This window comes from Scyliorhinus torazame, chromosome 7 (assembly GCF_047496885.1).
Source record: "Scyliorhinus torazame isolate Kashiwa2021f chromosome 7, sScyTor2.1, whole genome shotgun sequence".
NCBI lineage: Eukaryota > Metazoa > Chordata > Chondrichthyes > Carcharhiniformes > Scyliorhinidae > Scyliorhinus > Scyliorhinus torazame.
In genome coordinates, this window is record NC_092713.1 from 203,738,046 (window position 1) to 203,757,895 (window position 19,850).

The following is a 19,850-nucleotide window of genomic DNA, read 5'->3' on the forward strand; positions in this document are numbered from 1 at the left end:
CCCACAGAGAAATAAGAACATGACAATGTCATCCAGCATGGCTGCTCTTCTCACCAGCAATCTAATGAACCAGGGGATAGACATGAGCATGGTAAGAATTTTGAGTGTTGAGGAAACTCTGGGGGGAAGGGAGGAGGAAGAAAGGAAAGAGCGCCTCGCCCTTCCTGTCTGTTAGTGGCCTGGTACTTCTCTGATAACAATCCTGATGCGATCAGCATTTCACTCCTAAACTCACCTCTGGGGCAGGATTCTCTATGGTGGGACTAGTTAATAATAATCATTATTGTCACGAGTAGGCTTACATTAACACAGCAATGAAGTTACTGTGAAAAGCCTCTAGTCCCCACATTCTGGCACCTGTTCGGGTACACGGAGGGAAAATTCAAAATGTCCAATTCACTTAACAAGCATGTCTTTTGGGACCTGAAAATTTGGTGTTCCAGCGAAAAATACCAGCTGCAAGCGAAGATGGAAAATTTCAGCCAACGTCTTTACGCTGCGATTCCAAGTTTCTGTGATGCGCAGCGATCTCTTGAAGATGAAAGCACAAGGCAGACTTGCTCCTAACTGTTAATTTTTATTTGTACATAGATGATTTACGGCCGTATTTATTGTTCACTCCTTCTACCCTGAAAGAACCGATGTTGCACCCTTCTTCTGTGGTTGCGCTAAGCTACTATGAAGTTAATCACTTCAAAGTGTACAAAATAAACCTTGTTTGAAAAAAGTGTTAGGATGAACCTAGCAACTACAAACAGGCTAGTTTAACCTCCGTGATGGGAGGTTGATAATCCAGGGCAAAATTAACAGTCACTTTGCCAAATGCAGAGTCATTTGGGGAAGTCGGCACAGTTTTGATGCGGTGCTGATGTGGCAGTTATGGACTTTCAAAAAATGTCTGATAAATAGACTTGCCAGCAAATTTGAAACCCATGGTATAAAAGGAACAGTTGCAACATAGATACATACAAAGTTGGCTGAGTGGTGGGAAACAGGGCAACGGTGACGGTTGCTTTCTAGATCTGAAGACCCCCCCCATGACCTTAGACTTGGGTGTACAGGGCACCAGTTCAAACTTTGCAACAGGTCACAAAACTTGGCAGTATTGGGAACTGTGAGGAGGACAGTGAAAGGCTTCTAGACGGTGGATGGAATTGGTGGGCACGTAGCGGATGAAACTCAATGCAGTGAAGTATGAATGGTGCATCTTTTGAGGGTGAACAAGAAGAGACAATGGGCAATAAGAGGCACTGGTACAGGAGGTATACCTGCACAAATCGTCGAAGGTGACCAGGCAAGATGAAAGTAGTTAATACAGCAAAAGGGTTCTTGGGCATTGTAAATCAAGGCAAAAAAGTACAAAATCAAGGAAGGTATGGTGAAATTTTGTAAAACACTAATTCAAATAGAATATTGTGTTCAAATCTGGGCACTGTATGCGAGGAAGGATTTGCTGGAATGGTTCCAGGGAAGGGAGACTTCAGTTATGTGAATAGATTGGAGAAGTTGGAGTTGTTCTCATCAATGGAGATTTGTTAGAGGTGTTCAAAATCACGAGGGATGTAGATGGAGCGAAGCCGCTCCCATTGGTGGAAGAGTCGATGACCAGAGGACACTGATTTTAAGGGGATTGCCAAAAGAATGGATAATGTTATGAGGACACCTTTTTTAATGCAGTGAGCGATAAGGACCTGGAATGCACTGCCTGAGCGTGTGGTGGAGGCAAATGCAATCAGGGTTTCAGAAGGGAGTTGGATACGCACCTGAAGGGAGAGAATTTGCAGGTTTATGGGAAAAGGGTGAGGGAGTGGGGCCAACTGAGTTGCTCCTGCAGAGAGCTGTCATGGGCACAATGGGCTGAATGGCCTCCTCTGCTGTAACCATTTTATGATTGTTTGAAGTGCACTCACTGTTATGGAGGCAAATGTGGCAGTGCATATAATGCTGATTGAGGAATAAATATTGGCCAGGGCACTTTGAGCTTTTCCACAGTGCTGTGTGATCTGTTAAGCCATTCAAAAGAGGTGGAGCATCTGTTTAACAACTGACTTTGACCATACAGCACCACCTCTGTATTTCCCTGAATGTTGTGCTCAAGTCTTTGATGAGGGATGTCAATTCAGAACTTTCTGACTTGCATGCGAGTGTGTTAACCTTTGAACGAAGGCTCACACCTATGCCAAGGTTATTAAAAGCTACGTAGGTTGGGTGGGACTGGTTGTCCATGTAAGCCAGACCAGATAGAATTGGCAGAGCCCCTCCTTGAAGGACATCAGCCAGCCAGCTGGGCTTATATGACAATCTTATCACTTTTATTGCCATTTTGTCTTGTGGCAGCACACACACAAATCTATTAAATTAAATCTCACAGCTAGTACATTGATGGAATTTGAGCTTGTGGCTGGCGCAAAGTACTGTAATTGGTAAAGATTTGGTGTGTTTAACTCATAAACAAAGGGAATGCTTATCAAGCTGGGAATGAGAGAAGAGTAGAAATGGCCTGTGTTTTGGATGCAAAGCATAAGTATTGATTGAGACCCTAAGCACTAGTTGCCTCTGTCTCCTGTTGTTATCATGCCCAGGATCATTCTCTGTTGGCTATTTGTTGTAGTAAGTGTTCTCTATTTCAATATTGTTCTGATTTTTGTAGCAGCAATAGCTGTTTTTACTGATGATGACTATATTCTTTCCCCTGGGGTGTGACAACAGTCATGGACTAATTAGCAGTTGTCCCTTGATGACGTGCCAATAATTCTAGCATATTGTGAAGGTAATCACTGGGAAGTCTTATTCCTGTGCACACGACTGTATTAGTCTCTCATTAAAAAGAGGTTAAGAGTTTAACTCGACAGCTCTGAGTTGAAAGATCCATCTCCTTAATCAGAAGAACTCTGAAGTAATGAGCTCCATTGATAGTTTCATGAAGGAGATGGCTAGGCTGAATGATAGTGATCTTCCTCGTGGGGAAGACTCTGTAGAAAATGGGGGCTCAGTATGTGCAAAATCTAATTAAAAAAAAAAAAAAAAAAAAAAAATCATTGTTTTTGTTAGGTGCCAGTCCGCAAGAGTAGACCAGGCCTGTTTCGGTCACCCTCGATGCCAGAGAGGTTGCACAGACCATTCCTGAAGAGGTTGGAGCGATCTCCGGAAATGAATACTCCAGTAAAGACTAAGCGACAGAAGAGCTTTGGAAGCTCCTCAAATGATGAGGATCAGGAAAGACTGGAAAACCAATTCATGGTAATGAAACCTTCTGATTGCTTGTTCAGTTAGAACCTGATAAGTTCACAGCGACATGGGAAGCCATTCGGCTTATAGTCTACATGCTAAATCTTTGCTCGACAATCCAAATCTATTCCCACTGCCCTGGCCTCCTTCCACAGCATTGTGCCTTCCACTTCACATAGTTATTTAATTTTAATTTGGGTGTAATGCCCTTCTTCTCACTGAACTCTGCTGCAAAGAATTCCATGCTCCAGTGACATTCCCGAACGAAATTGCTCCTGAACCCCTTTTCTTCATCCTCTTAAGGTCCAGTTTGAGCACCCTCATCCCTGAAGTAGAGGAAATGGTTAGTTAGTTAATCTGCTGCACCCTCCATGAATTCTCCACACGCTAAACCATGAATCTTTCACCATGCTACCTAGTGTGTTAATGAGAGTGAGAATGTGGTGAGGGTACCAAGCAAGCCAAGAATAATCAGACATTCGGTCCCGGTCTGGATTGGATTGAACGTCATCATGAAAATAATGGGACCTATTCATAACACTGTTTGTCTACTCCAAATAGAAAATGAAGTGAATTCCCTGCGGCATTATCTGGGGGAAAAATGCACCAACCTATTCAGCCGTGAAAGTTGCCATTTGTTCCCTGCTGGATGTAATTGAAATGGCTGGTGTCGGTCTTATTTCTCTTCAGTATTTGGGGGATTCTACTTTGTTTCTTGTTGTTGACCTTTGGAGGCTGGGTTGCTGAGTGACGGGGGCTTTGGACATCCTGAATAAAACTTGGTAGTTTGCTTTTGATCTTCGAGGGGGGGGGGGGCGGGGTGAGGTCGTCTATGTCCAATTTTGTGTGATTGAAAATAATCCATGCAAACTCTGAAACAACTGTTGAACATTTTTTCCTTCCTCTGCAGAGACGAGCCAGGACCTGCAGCAATACTGACGTGACAAACATTTTGGTTGAGGAGAGGAGCACCACAGAGCTGATGGGGAACTTTTCCAAAGTGGGATTTTCAATGTTTAACATAACATTAACAAGTGGGAAGTAGGGGAGGGGTCGGCGTGCAAGGGCATGAGTCTGAAGGCTTTAACGGCATCTCTGCTGTTCTCGCCGGCTCAGTACTCCACAAGCCAGTGGTAGTGGCAGCCCTGAGAGTGTGGGGTCAATGGAGTCAGCACATGGGACTGGAGGGGGCTTCGGTGTGGTCACCGATCTGTGACAATCACCAGTTAGCTCCGGGGGGGGGGGGGGGGGGCGGCTGGCCGGGGTTACAGGAGGTGGCAGCGGGCAGGGATTGAGAGTTCTGGAGATCTCTTCATTGGGGAGGGTTTCCTGAGCTTGGAGGAGCTAGAGGTGGAGTTTGAGGTGCCAGGGGGTTCCGGTACTTACAAGTGCGGGATTTTGTCCGGAGGCAGGTCCCGGGCTTTCCTCGCCTCCCTCTAAGGGGACTACAGGGTAAGGTGATGTCAAAAACAGGGGTTGGGGAGGGGTGGGTCTCGGAAATATATAAGGAACTGGGGTAGGGAGGGGTTCCAATAGGGGTGGTGAAGAGGAAGTGGGAGGGGAGTTGGAAGTCGGGTTATGGGAGGAGGCCCTGAGGAGAATCAATGCATCCTCCTCGTGTGCCAGGCTGAGCCTGATCCAGTTCCAGGTGGTCCACAGGGCTCATATGACTGTGCCCCGGATGAGTAAGCTCTTTGAGGAGGTGAAGGACCAGTTTGGGGGAAGTCCGGCGAATCATGTACATATGTTTTGTGTGTGTCCGAGGCAGAGGGGATTTTGGCAGGGACTTTCAGATGTCGTCATTGAGGTCCTGGAAAGGAGGGTGACGCTGAGTCCAGAGGAGGCAATATGTGTAGTATAGGATGAGCCGGGGGGGAGGGAAAGAGAGAGAGAGAAGCTGTCGTTTTGGCCTTTGCCTCCCTGGTGGCCCGGAGATGGATTTTGTTGGGATGGAGGGACTCGGAGCCTCCAAGGTCAGGTGTTTGGGTCATTGACATGGCAGGGTTTCTATTGCCAAGCCGTGGAGAAGTCTTTGGGGGCATTTCATTATGTTGAAACATTAGACGAATATTCGTTCTGCTGCCTGTGATACTCTTGTACTATCTGAGCGGAAGTATTGGTAATGAGATCTTCCACTCCAGACACTGGGTCAGAGCAGGAGTCTGGCTGACGTCTGACCCATAGTGAAAGTTTGACCCATCTTTGAGGTACTTGCTGTGGTGCTAATGATTTATTTTTTGGCAGGTGCATGCATTGCCCACAATAATGGGGAAGCATGGGGATCTGAAGTACATCACCTCAGAAACGGTGAGTCCCCCTGTTTATCAAGAAAATGAGCATCTTGCAGAGCACCATAAAAGAAACTTGTATTGAGAATAGAACATTCCTTGAGATACAATCTGTCACTGTTATAGCTATATTGTATGGATATTTTATGTTGCCAATGAAGGAGGCCACAGTAATGTGATCTCCCCTCGGTAGCCTGATGGAGACCAGTTCTGAGTGACCAGTTGGTGAAGGTCTGGAAGCAGGACGATATGCATCGCCTTCTCAAAGGCATTGCCTCCGAGTGAAAATGTTTTTCAAGTCCATTGGTGAAGTTGGGGCTGTGGGTTCTTAAGGCAAGTCCACATAACTGCCCAGGGTGTTGGCATCAGAGTGCCAGGGTGTACCCAAATCCCTGCTGGGCCTTCTGTCTATGCTCCATGATGTGGTAAACCTTTACAGTGGAGGAGCGATGGCTTGCTGCAATACATTGGCATAGTTCCAATCATTTGCGTATCGGCCATCGATCTCTTCCACAATCAAAAAAGCTTGCTCAAACTCTTGGTGAACCTGTGGCCCAAGTGCTGATTTTTGGAGGAAGGTACTGATGCTATCATGCGCACACATTCATTAGTGTCTTTGATCCCCCTTTGTTATTTTCTTTTTGTTGAGCGCCTTTACCCAGCCACATTGTATTTTAGACAGCAATTCACTGGCATCAAGATCGTAGAATGGTTACACCACAGAAGTAGGCCATTTGGCCTGCCCAGTCTGTGTTAGTTCACTAACAAAGGATTAAGTTGTCACGGCGGTGAAATATTGCATTTCCCTCCAATGTTCCGAGGTCTGGATTTGCTTTTCCCCGTCCTTCAGAAAAATGCAAGCCTGTGTTTTGGGGAAAAATTATCAATCGGGTGTAGCCTAGCATTAGTCTTATCTCGGAATGCTACAAACCAATCCCTGGGATCTTTCAGCTGGAAGCCCATGTACGAGTCTGTGGGTATTTTAATTGCAAGAACAAAGTAACCATAAACGGTGTAAAATCAGATTTTTCTTTTACAGATGGCCAAGGTGCTAGGTGGAGAATATGATCACCTTTTAGAGGGAGTCTATATCGTTGACTGCCGCTACCCTTATGAGTTTGATGGAGGACACATCAGGGTAAGTGCAGTGGATTTTAATTTATCAAGTTTTTATTGAATTCTACTCTGTGCACTCTTACTATTCCCCAGATAGTTGGAAACGTGCTGTGACCTATTGTAAAATCAGTGCTTCCTGCCTTTGATTCCATACTTGTCCCTCCTTGCCACATGAAGCAAATGATAAGTTATCAAATAGGAGCTCTATTTCTTCTCTGCAGCCAGAGTTTACTTCCTCGCGTGTCTCATTTTGAACTTTGAACATGTTCAGTGCTCTGAATAAAAAAATATACCAGTCGTGCGACAATCTGAATTAATTGCAAAAGTGCAGTTTCTCGTTAACAGTTGTATTTTGCAATGCATTTTGGCTTGTTTGCAATTGGTCGAGAAGTCCCAGTCTAGGAATACTGAGACCATAAGAAATAGGTGTAGGAGTAGGCCATTCAGCCCTTCGGGTCTCCTCCGCCATCTAGATCATGGCTGCTCTAATGCTCACTAAGACCATTTTCCTGCCTTCTCTCCATAATCCTCAATTTCCGTGCTGACTAAAAACCTATCGATCTCAACCTTGAAATGTTCAAGGACTCGGCCTCCTCAATTTCTTGGGGTAAATAATTCCAAAGATTCACCACTCTTGAGCGAAGAAATTCTTCCTCCATTCCATCTTAAATGAGCATCCCTTTATTCTGCGACAATGCCCTCTGGTCCTACTCCCTTTGGTAGTTGTGTGCACTCTCCAATGTGCTTCTCCCGTGAGTGGAAACATCCTCCCAACATTTGCCCTATCTACTCCCCTAAGAATCTTGTATGTTTGAATCATATCGCCTCCCATTATTCTGAACTCCCAGGAGTACTGAGCCAACCAGTTTAATCTTTCCTCATATGGCAGTGCATCCATCCTAGTAAACCTCCTCTGTACGGCTTGCAGTGGTAATATATCTTTCCTTTAAATAAGAGGACCAAAACTGTACACCGTATTCTAAACGTGACCTCACTAGTACCTTGTACAGTTGCAGCAACATCTCTTTATTTCAAGGAGGCTGGAATATAAAAGTAAAAGCCAGCATTCCATTTGTCTTCCCAATTAACTACCAGTATGGTAGTTTTCTGGGTTTCATGAGCAAGGACCGCCATGTCTCTTTGTGCTACAGCTTTCTGCAGTCTCTCTCCACTTAAATGATAATCCCCCGTCGTGATCTTTCTTCATAAATGAGCAGTCTCACATTTTTCCCACATTGAATTTCATTTGCTGATTTCATGCCCACTCACTTAACCTGTCAACATTTCTCTGAGAACTGTTTATATCCTGCCTTACAACCTGCCTTCATAGAACATTACAGCGCAGTACAGGCCCTTCGGCCCTCGATGTTGCGCCGACCTGTGAAACCATTCTAAAGCCCATCTACACTATTCCCTGATCGTCCATATGTCTATCCAATGACCATTTGAATGCCCTTAGTGTTGGCAAGTCCACTACTGTTGCAGGCAGGGCATTCCACGCCCTTACTACTTTCGGAGTAAAGAACCTACCTCTGACATCTGTCCTATATCTATCTCCCCTCAATTTAAAGCTATGACCCCTCGTGCTAGACATCACCATCCGAGGATCTATCTTCCCTCCCGCCTTTGTTGCAACTGCAATTTTGGTGACCGTACACTTCGTTCCTTACTCCAGTCAATCATTAATATATATTGTGAAGAGCTGTGGTCCCAGCACTGATCCTTGTGGCAATCCATTAGTTACTGCCCTCCAACCTGAGAAAGAACCCCCTTATCGCTACTCGCTTCTTCCAGTTAGCCCCCAATCCTCTATCCGTGGCAGAATATTACCTCCAACATCATGAGCTCCTACCTTGTGCAGTAGCATTCCTGGCACCTTATCAAATGCCTTTTGAAAATACATCGACTGGTTCTCCTCCACCTATTCTGCTGATACCTCCTCAAAGAACTCTAGTAAATTTGTCATAAATAAGTTTCTAGTTCTAACTTGTCTTGCCAATTCACTATCCCAGCTGATATTCCTGCTACTTCCTACTTTCCTAGGGTGCTCTGAACCTTCACAGAGCAGATGATGCCGTTGACTATTTCCTAAAGGAGCCCATTGTTCCCAAATCCAGAGACAAGAGATTGATCATCATTTTCCACTGTGAATTTTCATCAGAGCGAGGACCAAAGATGTGAGTTGTAGGAATTATTTTCCTAATCTCCACTGAAAGAGTATTAAATGTATACCGAATGTTGAGGAGGGACTTGGCACGGTTACAAACAGTCTCATACTTTCCAGCATCTAGAATTGAAGTGAAACCTCCGCAGAAAATTGACTTGTGTAATTCGGTGAGCTAGCCTCTATAACAGGGGCCTAGCTGTCATAATTTGAGCCTTGTACTCTACTATTTAATGTGGCTAGGGCCAGATATGATTTTCCTCTTGCAGATGGTTATATAAGGAGCATTCTCTGTATTAAAAAATAAATAAAAAAATTAAGTTTTGGTATTTTCAATCTTGTTCGAAGTGTTGGGGGGGGAGCCCCAACTTTTTCGTCTATGGAATGTGGGCGTTGCTGGCTGGACCAGCATTGATTGCCCATCCCTGAGGGCAATTGAGAGTCAACCACATTGCTGTGGGTCTGGAGTCACATAGGTCATAGTCTGGCATCACCTGGTAGGCCAGACCAGGTAAGACTGAACCAGATGGGTTTTTTTTAATGACAATAGTCACATTAATCCCAGATTTTTATTGAATGACAATTTCACCATCTGCCATGGCGGGATTCGAACCTGGGTCCCCAGAGCATGTCTCTGGGTCTCTGGATTACTAGTCCAGCGACAATACCACTATGCCACTGCCTCCCCTAATCATAGACAGTACAATATAGTTACACTTGTGATGTTACAGCCAGAGCCACAGGATATTCTCAATGGGAAGGTTTATGCATTCGGGTCAGGAGTAAAATGTACGGTGGACATTACAAGATAAAAGGTGAAAACACAATAAAGAACAAGGATTGGTGAAGAAAATAATTTGTTTAAAATTTCAGCAGAATATTTGAAGAAATCCTTTTTAAGCCTCCGGAGTAGGTCTTGCATGCTTGTTTGGTAGTTGTGTGCACTCTCCAATGTGCTTCTTAGCCACAGACACCTATAGTGACCTGGGCACAACCTGCTTTTTACTTCCTGGATCAAGAAGAGAAAAACACATTTATATCCTGCTTTTCATGACATTCTTGAGCATTTTACAGCCAATGAAATACTTTTGTAGTGTAGCATTTTGAAGTGTTGCCACTGTTGTACTGTAGGAAACATGGCAGCCAATTTGGGCATGGCAAGCTCCCACAAACAGATGATGGCTAGATTGATTTAGATTTATTTATTGTCCTGTGTACCAAGGTACAGTGAAAAATATTGTTCTGTGTACAGTCCAGGCAGATCGTTCCATACATAAAAAACATAGGACATATAATAAAAACAATCATTTAAAAAAAATTCATTTATAGGATGTGGGTGTCGCTGGTTAGGCCAGCATTTATTGCCCATTCTTAGTTGTCCTTCAGAAAGTGGTGGTGAGTTGCCTTCTTGAACCGCTGCAGTTCTTGCGGTATAGGTACAACCACTGTGCTGTTGGGGAGGGAGCTACAGACTGCTTCCCCAGTGACAGTGAAGGAACAGCAATTATATTTCCAAGTCAGGGTGGTGAGTGACTTGGAGGGGAACCTCCAGGTGGTGGGGTTCCCAAGTATCTGCTGCTCTTGTCCTTCTAGATGGTAGTGGGTTTGGAAGGTGCTGCCTAAGGAACCTTGGTGAGTTACTGCAGTGCATCTTGTAGATGGTACACATGGCTGCCACTGTTCATCGGTGGTGGAGGGTTTGAATGTTTGTGGAATGGGGAACAATCAAACGGGCTGTTTTGTCCAGTATAGTGTTGAGCTTCTTGAGTGTTGTTGGAGCTGCACTCAAACCAGGCAAGTGGAGAGTATTCCATTATATTCCTGACTTGTGCCTTTCAAGTGGTGGACAGGCTTTGGGGGTCATGAGGTGAGTTACTCGCTGTAGGATTGCTAGCCTTTGACCTGCCTTGGTAGCTCAATATTAAAGTGGCTAATCCAGTTCAGTTTCTTTTTTCTTTTTTTGCACCCTGGCTGCCGCCAGCCTCCTCCCCGTCCTTGATCTGGAGCGGTCTAGTGCTGGGTCCAGCACTGTCCTCCTACCTCCAGGTCAGGGATGCGCCCCAACATGCGCTTCATAAATCCAGCATCATCCCAGTTTGGGGCGTATACATTTACCAACACCACCCACGTCCCTTGCAACCTACCACTCACCATCACGTATCTCCCTCCATTGTCCGCTACGATAGCCTTGGCCTCAAATGACACATGTTTTCCCACCAGAATTGCCACCCCTCTGTTTTTCGTGTCCAGTCCTGAGGAAATACCTGTCCTACCCATCCCCTTCTTAACCTAACCTGGTCCGCCACCTTCGGGTGTGTCTCTTGGAGCATAGCCACGTCTGCCTTCAGTCCCTTCAAGTGCGCGAACACTCGAGCCCTCTTCACCTGTCTGTTCAGGCCCCTCACGTTCCACGTTATCAGCCGGATTCCCCCCCCCTCCGCCGCTGCCGACTAGCCATCTCCTTTTCTGGGCCAGTCCCGTGTCCGCGTCTCCCTCACCTCCGCCCCGGCCACCTCTTCTGTGTCCCATTCCCTTTCGGCCAGTGCAGCAGCAACCCTGCCCCCCCCCCCCCCCCCCGCTAGACCCCTGTCTAGCTTTTTTTGCTCCCCCCATATCACTCCCGTAATTCAGCTGACCCCGGCTTCCCCTGCCATCCCTTTGAATCCAGTTCAGTTTCTGACCAATGGTAACCCCCAAGATGTTGATTGTGGAGGATTCTGCGATGGTAATCCCATTGAATGTCAGGTGGTTAGATCCTCTGGTAGGAGATGGCCGTTGCCTGGCACTTGTGTGGCGTGAATGTAACGTGCCATTTGTCAGCCCAAGCCTGGATAGTATCCAGGTCTTGCTGCATCTGGCCATGGACTGCTTCATTATCTGGAGAGTCGTATATCGTGCTGAACATTGCGCAGTCATCAGCAACCATCCCCACTTCTGACCTTATGATGGCAGGGAGGTCATTGCTGAAGATAGTTGGGCCTAGGACACTACCCTGAGGATCTCTTGCAGTGATGTCCCAGGACTGAAATGATTGACCTCCAGCCACCACAACCATCTTCCTTTTGTGCCAGGAATGAGTCCAACCAGTGGAGAGCTTTCCCCCTGATTTGCATCGACTCCAGTTTAGCTCGAGCTCCTTGATGCTGTACTTGGTCAAATGCTGCCTTGATGTTAAGGACAGTCACTTTCGCCTCACCTCTGGAGTTCGGCTCTCTTGCCCATGTTTGATGAAAGGCTGTAATAAGGTCAGGAGCTGAGTGACCCTGGCAGAACCCAAACTGAATTTCTGTGAGCAGGTTATTGCTGAGTAAGTACTGTTGAAAGCACTGTTGGTGACACCTTCCATTATTTTGCTGATGATGGAGAGAAGACTTATATGGTGGTAATTGACTGGGTTGGATTTGTCCAGTTTCTTGTGTACAGGGCACACCTGGGCAATTTTCCACATTGCCAGGTAGATGCCAGTGTTTAAGCTGAACTGGAACAGCTTGGCTAGGGGTGTGGCAAGTTCTGGAGCACATGTCTTCAGCACTATTGCTGGAATATTGTCAGGGCTCATAGCCATTGCAGTATCCAGTGCCTTCAGCTGTTTCTTGATATCATGTGGCGTGAATCGAATCTGCTGAAGACTGACATCTGTGATGCTGGGGGCCTGCGGAGGAGACCAAGATCGATCATCCACTCGGCACTTCTGGCTGAAGATTGTTGCGAATGCCTCAGCCTTGTCTTTTGCATATGTGCTGGGCTCAAGTATGTTTTTCCCTCTTGCTGGTCCCCAGAGTGTAGTACTATTCAGCAGAGAAGATACGGAGAGAGATCAGTTCAATCCATAAGAAGATCATTCAGGAGTCTGGTAACAGTGGGGAAGAAGCTGTTTTTGATTCAGTTTGTGTGTATCTTCTGCTTGATGGAAGATATTGGAAGAGAGAATAACCCAGGTTATTCTTTGATTATGCTGCCCGCTTTCCCAACGCAGTGGGAGGTGTAGACCGAGTCTATGGATAGGAGGCAGGTTCGGGTGATAGACTGGGCTGTGTTCATGACTCTCTGTAGTTTCTTACGTGACATGTAGTTTCTTACGTGACAACCTTTTGTGATGTTGATTAAGAGACGCTGGGAATAACCCCTCTTCAAAACAGTACCTTAAAAAGATTTTAAAAGGATTGCCTTCCTGGTAGTGCAGCACTCCTTCAGTACTGCACTGGAGTATTGGTTTAGATTTTCTTTGGAAAGTGACTTGGACCCACAGCTTTCTTACTCTGGTGAGAGTGCTACTAGCTGGGACATGGCTGAAACGTGGAGCGTAATTCTCCCGAAACGGCGTGATGTCCGCTGACTGGCGCCCAAAATCAGAGGGGCATCGCGCCGCCCCAAAGGTGCGGAATGCTCCGCATCTTTGGGGGCCGAGGCCCAACATTGAGGGGCTAGGCCGACACCGGACGAATTTCTGCCCCGCCAGCTGGCGGAAACGGCCTTTGTTGCCCCGCCAGCTGGCGCGGAAATGACGTCCCCGGGCGGCGCATGCGCGGGAGCGTCAGCGGCCGCTGAAAGTTTCCCGCGCATGCGCAGTGGAGGGAGTCTCTTCCGCCTCCGCCATGGTGGAGACCGTGGCGGAGGCGGAAGGGAAAGAGTGCCCCCACGGCACAGGCCCGCCCGCGGATCGGTGGGCCCCGATCGTGGGCCAGGCCACCGTGGGGGCACCCCCTGGGGCCAGATCGCCCCACGCCCCCCCCCCCCAGGACCCCGGAGCCCACCCACGCCGCCTTGTCCCGCCGTTCAAAAGGTGGTTTAATCCACGCCAGCGGACAGGCAATTTATCGGCGGGACTTCGGCCCATCCGGGCCGGAGAATCGAGTGGGGGGGGCCCGCCAACCGGCGCAGCCCGATTCCCGCCCCCGCCAAATATCCGGTGCCGGAGACTTCAGCAACCGGCAGGGGCGGGATTCACGGCAGCCCCCGGCGATTCTCCAACCCGGCGGGAGGTCGGAGAATGACGCCCATTATCTTGATTCCTATTGGATGGCACCTGCTGGAAAGTAGGTGTATGTGGATTCGGGGTGCAGATTAAACCCAGCTTGGCTCCGGAGTTCAATAAAATGTGCAGTTCACTGTCTAGCCTCTTAAGGGAAGGTACTGTACCTGTCCAGTCGAATGCCCTGTTCTGTACTGTAAAACTCTATGCACTAGTGGTTTGTCAGCATCCATGGGACTATATACCATAGTGTTAATAACACTCTTCACCAAGGGAGAGGTGGGCAAGAAATATATCGCCAGGGAAAATTAAAATGAACTGACTTCACAAGTTGAGGTTTGAATGTGCACTGCACTTACCTACCTGTCGTCTTCATCAAAGGTGTCGCCTGTTGCGGGAGGAGGACAGAAGTGCGAACGAGTACCCGAATCTAAACTATCCAGAGCTCTACATACTGAAAGGAGGGTATAAAGCTTTCTTTCCTCAGTTTCCGGTAAGAAATGTCTCCCCATCTCTCTCGGACGATGCTTGCATAGTGCATTGTACAAGCTGTTTCTTTGGGATTTTCAGGCAGTTGATTAGGCCGGAAATTAATTCTGAATGCCGAGGCACGAATTGAAGTGTCTTCATTTACGCCTTTTAGCTCCCTCTGTTGCCCGCGTTGAAAAGCCCACATCAGACTTGCGCCCATCATCGAGGCTGAAATTTCAGTGAGGGAGTGCTGCGCTGTTGGAACTGTCACCCTTTTGAATGTGACTCAAGCTTTTGGTGTTTGCTGGTTTGAGTGGAAGCCGAAAGATCTTGTTCGCTAATTAAAGAGCAGGACGTTCTGCCAGCATCCATGGCACCATCGTTTGGTCAATCAGCATTTATTGGGAGGTGAATTCCAATTGGCATTCTTGCCCTCCCTGCACCCTCATTCCCTCATGCTGACCATCAACTTGGATATTTCTAGCAGTTATCCACAAAGTGGAAATTGAATAAATCCGATTAATTCTGCCCACCATCAATAGCTCTTTGTTGACTTCGGCTCTTAGCAAATTCCGACCTTTCATGGCCTCTAACGTGGGGATCAGGAACCGGTGTAATGGTGCACCAGCGAAACACTCCCTGTAAAATTGGCTGCAAACCAGTCCTCCAGTCTTCACCTCTTTGTCATTCCCAACCCATGGCTGGCACAGATTCATTTTTCAGAGGACTTGGCAAGTTGCCTTTATGTTAGATGGACCTTTAGAGACAGGTACACAACAATTCAGGTTGACATGAAGCATCTTTGTAGAGTTCATCTTTGCTACTGTCCGATTAAATATTTTAAACATTTCTGAAAGGGCGGATCTTTATAGTAGCATGGCTACTCTTGAGACTTTTTGAACATGCTTACACAAACTTAAGTCGGGAAATTGCTCTGCTGATCTGTTTTCCTAATGGGGAACAGAGCCTCTAAATAGTGCTCCATTGCTAAAGGTGATGCCTGGTACAGTTCATCTCTCGCCGAACCATTGCTTTGCTATTGGGTTTTTCAGGATGTGGCAGGGATTTGACCACAAATGTCAATGGTGTGTTGGTGACCTGCATCCCCATGAACTGACTCTCTAGATTATGGTCTATTCCAAAATTATTGTCTGGCTGATTTTACTGCTTTGCATGTTGTCCTGCAGAATTACTGTGATCCATCGAAGTACTGTCCAATGGATCATGAAGACTTCCAGGAAGAGATGTTGAAGTTGCGGAGGAAAAGTAAATCCTGGGCAGGAGAGCGTCGGAGGTGGGATCTAATCTCGAGATTGAGGAAGATGTGATTGGATGTGAGAAAAAGGCAATGGGACTCTCTCTTGCCATTTAAGTAGACGCTGCCTTTTTACAGGTTACCTCATTCTGGAATGTTCCAACTCCACCATGCTCCTGTAGCAATGTAGTAGAGAAAGCTTCAGCTTCCAACCGAATCATGGGATGTTGCGACATCAGAAAGCACAAAGACCATTCTCCATGTGGAAATGAAACAAAATGGATCTAGAATGCAAAGAGGTTTATTTTAGCCACTATACTTTTTAAAGAATTTATTTTAAGGATAATAATTTTAATTTTATAGAAATCCCCTCAACTGTTTTTGGGAAGTGATTTAACCTTCTGACACCTTTCTTCTTTCCACCCAACCAACCAACATCAGCACAGATCATTGGTTTTATCAGTTTGCTGCCCTGCTGACTGATAGCTGGCATGTTGCTCCAGTAATTCCTTTGTGCTGTACATTCGCAATCTTGTGATCACTTGGTAGAGGCCTGGGAGCATGTCAGTCTGTCCACCTCCTCTATCCTCCATCACACCCTTGCCTTGCGCAGGTAGGGGAACTAACGTGAGAATAATGACAAAATAACGTTCAATGCCCCATTCTATGCATTGCACGATGAACGGATGCTGTGAACCATGTTTTTGTCTTGTTGATGTCTGTAGTATTGCAAGATGTTTGCTGGTGAAGTGATCAAGTGACACGCCCTGAAGAGCAATTACATGTGCTGCCTACCCCAACCCTCCCTTTCAGGTAACAGCAGTACCTAAAAATGCCAATGCCAAATTGAGATTAAGGATAAAGCAGAGACCTGATTGGTTAAGAAACATTGAAAAAAGGAGTGACTGCCAGCTGCTTATTTAGTCCATGAACCTTTTTGCTCTTCATCAGAGCTCGTGCTGGTTAGTAAGTTACAGCTTACTGACAGAAGTTGCAGACTGAGCAATAGGTAGTAGGCAAAAGCCAGAACGTCTTCCTTTACGATCGACAACACGGTCAAGGGTACAGTTTTACCAAATTATGTAGGTGAATGTCAGCGGTAGGTGTGAATGCAATACAATGAGCATCAACCAGAATCGAATGCATTCACAGTCTCTTGGGCAGCTCTGCTTTCTCCTATCACATGCCATTGCCAAACCAGCTATTTCCTGCATTGAGTCCATGTTGAAGTGTGAAGAGATATTCTGGGGAAGAATACTGTGCTAAATTGGGGAATGATGTGCAAGACCAGGATCAGGAACAAAAACAAATGTTTGGAAACACTTCCAAGTCTGGCAGAACATGTGGAGTTAACGTTTCGGATCTTGCGACCCTCCATCTGAACAGACCTGAAGTTAACTCTGTTTCTCTCTTCCCAGATGCTGCCAGACCTGATGAATCTTTCCAGCATTTTCTGTTTTTATTTCAGAATTCCAGCATGTACAATATTTTAATATTTTGGTTTTATAAGACCGGGTCAGGTTGCAATGCTATTTATGACAAAATAGTGTACTGTGATGACTTTACTTAGTAGGTGCCAGCATGTTGTTTGACTATGAAGGACACCACAGTAAGGCCTGATGACTCCATCCAAGTACCTATTCTCCCTTTCTGAGTTTTGGGAGTGAGTGCTGTTAACTATTGTGCTGTGAATGCCAACACAACCTACATGCAGTTGAATTGCCTTTCCACAATTAAACTTGGGTGAAGTTTGGACCCTGGCTTCACCTGTTGTACATACACACACCTTTTTGTAATTGTAGTGGATGGCGATCTGCAATTCAGGGGTCCTTTCAGCCCTGAAAAGAGTTTTTACTTTAAGAAGAAAAAATAACATCCGTGTTTTTAAAGGTATTCAATAATTTAATATCTCCTTTTTGAGAGAGATATGTGTATAGCCATATTTTAAAAACGGGTTTTAATAAATGAGTAGGATATTGAGAGAATTGATCAGAAAAGAGGATTTTGTTCATGACTAGCTAGTCAGAAAAATCACATGTAGATTAGACTGTGATGAAGTGTCTTCATCCAGGCAATGGTGAAGTTTGTGGTGAACTAGTTGGGAATGCATATAATGTTAATTTTTCTCTACATTGAGCTTCATTTGCAAGAAGGGCACATTAAACCCTTGCAAATGGGCTTACCATGAGCACCATAGCTACGTGAATCCATCACACACTCTTAACACTTTCTTCCTATAAAGATAGTACTACTTTATTTGAAGGATTTTAAAAAATAAAAAAAATTCCCTCCATCCTTTCACCCGTCTCTCACACCAATCGGAAAAGGAACCAGAGACTGATATTCTGAGCCCTCCCAAACATGATTCTGGCCAAGGGTAAGAATGTGTTGGATGTGGACTCCTTAGAATCTGGCCAACATGGACCACACGTGACTGTCAATCATCTTCAACCGTGAGCTAATTTGATTGCACACCAATAAATTTAAAGCAATGCTGCGTTCTTCAATGCTAGTAACGAATGACACCACCTCGCGGGTAATTTTATTATTATTCACCATGGCCCACCTCGCGGGTAATTTTATTATTATTCACCATGGCCAGAACTGCAGTCGCCTGTAGAAAGCCTCCAGGTTGAGGAGCTGGCAATTGAGCTGCAGTTAGTTTCCAGTAAATTATTCTTAGCTGCGATTGTTCATGTTCAGCGAGTGAAAGGATCGGTTGGCATAGCTGTGCTGTCAGATTAATATTCCTCGCACTTTGAAGTGGAGCTAACTAAACAAAGAATCCAACCTGAGCAGTTTCAACAACACGCAGTATTGTTCGAGACCTGGAGCGGCCCTTGACCTTGATGTGCTGAGGGGTGGAAAGAGGGGCAAAAATAGTTGGTTCGGTCCAAACTGAAAACTGGCCCAAATATTTTTACTTTATTCTTTCATGGAACGTGGTTGTCATTGGATAGGCCAGCTTTTATTGTTCATCCCAATTGCCCTTGAGAAGGTGGTAGTTAACCACCTCCTTGACCAACTGCAGACCATGTCTTCTAATTGTTATTCCACATAAATTGGATCTAGCGCATGTGAGCGAGATGTTCCTTTACATGGCAATGATTAGATTTCCATCAAAAAGGCTGAGATTTTTTTCTCCCCTGAAATCAATGTACTTGGTCAAATCCCTTTTGTGTACTACTTACTGGTGGTAAGCGACATTAATCGTTCAATGATGCTTTGCTGAATTCCCCAATTGCATGGGGCTACAAAGTCCAATGTTATTTTTTGCAGCTGTGGGGGTGGGGTGGTGGGGTGGTGTGGGCGGACTTTCCCGTACTTTGCATCCACCTCACTGTTTCTGTGTGACTGGTCAGTTTTACAGAATGTTTTGCTTTTGAGTAACTTTTTCAAAAGCTGCAAGAGATCTCGTAAAATAGCCCTGTCTGTGCAGTTGGAGGCAGTGCCACTCGTGAAAGAGCTGGAACGGGGTAAAAAGGAGTCTGGGCCACTAATAGTTGGAAAGCTATTGAATGCAGATGATTGTCTCCTCCATAACTCAACCCCCTCCAACTCAAATAAAATCATAGTTTGCCGCCCTGAAGGTCAAACTGCTCAATAAAAATTGAAGACAACTACCATGTAGTCTCCTATTTATCTGTGGGCGATTACTATCACCCCGACAAGGTCACTTTTACATTTTAAAAAGGAAAGGCACCTATATCTGAAATGGAGTGGACATGTTATTCCAAATGTACTGAAACTTTATAATTGACACTGTTGCTAACTCTTGATATTCCTGCCTGTGCAGTGTTGGTTTGAAGTTGTACTCCGGTTTTGCACTGATGTGTCGCACAGTCTTAAAATGTATTTTTATCAGTAAACATCATTTGTGTTGGGCTTTCTTACGCAGTGATCAAAGTTTTATTTTTAAGCCTTCATTTTAATTTTCACTGCCTTTAACATAAACTCCTAATCTCCAATGTTCCTGTTTGATGCAATACTGAGGCCATTTGAACCACCAAATGTCTGCCAGTAATTCAATTCAATATCTGTGTGTAAACCACTTTAATCTAAATGTAACTTGCTGCCTAGGGACAGTAATGCATTTTAATCCAACACTGTAATAAAATCTGAGCATTCAACAGTGAGCCTGTTTCGTTTCCATAATTGAGTTTTAATGCGAATTATTATAGAAAATCACTTCCAAGAGCACAATTTGATCTCATCCCCATTCTCCTGATCCTTGCCATTTGAGTGTGTTTCAGTTGGGGGAATGTGACGGTTGTGGTTTCTCAAGGGTCTTCCAACTTTTTTTTTTTTTTTTAAACCACTCTATTGACCCTGGAAATGTTTAGGAAACGTTTGGTC

General features: G+C 45.5%; 1 protein-coding gene across 2 annotated transcripts in view; it reads left to right on the forward strand.

Annotated features, from left to right (window-relative positions):
* Positions 1–19,630, forward strand: part of LOC140426792 (M-phase inducer phosphatase 1-B-like) — an 81,312-nt gene extending 61,682 nt beyond the window's left edge. For both annotated transcript variants that reach the window (XM_072511971.1, XM_072511970.1), the window contains exons 9-16: positions 8–91; positions 3,052–3,240; positions 4,139–4,228; positions 5,473–5,535; positions 6,556–6,654; positions 8,676–8,809; positions 14,150–14,261; positions 15,427–19,630. In XM_072511971.1, coding sequence (XP_072368072.1) covers positions 8–91; positions 3,052–3,240; positions 4,139–4,228; positions 5,473–5,535; positions 6,556–6,654; positions 8,676–8,809; positions 14,150–14,261; positions 15,427–15,567 — 912 coding nt within the window. In that variant the 3' untranslated portion in view covers positions 15,568–19,630. The remainder of the gene's footprint in view (positions 1–7; positions 92–3,051; positions 3,241–4,138; positions 4,229–5,472; positions 5,536–6,555; positions 6,655–8,675; positions 8,810–14,149; positions 14,262–15,426) is intronic.
* The last annotated feature ends 220 nt before the right edge of the window (positions 19,631–19,850 follow it).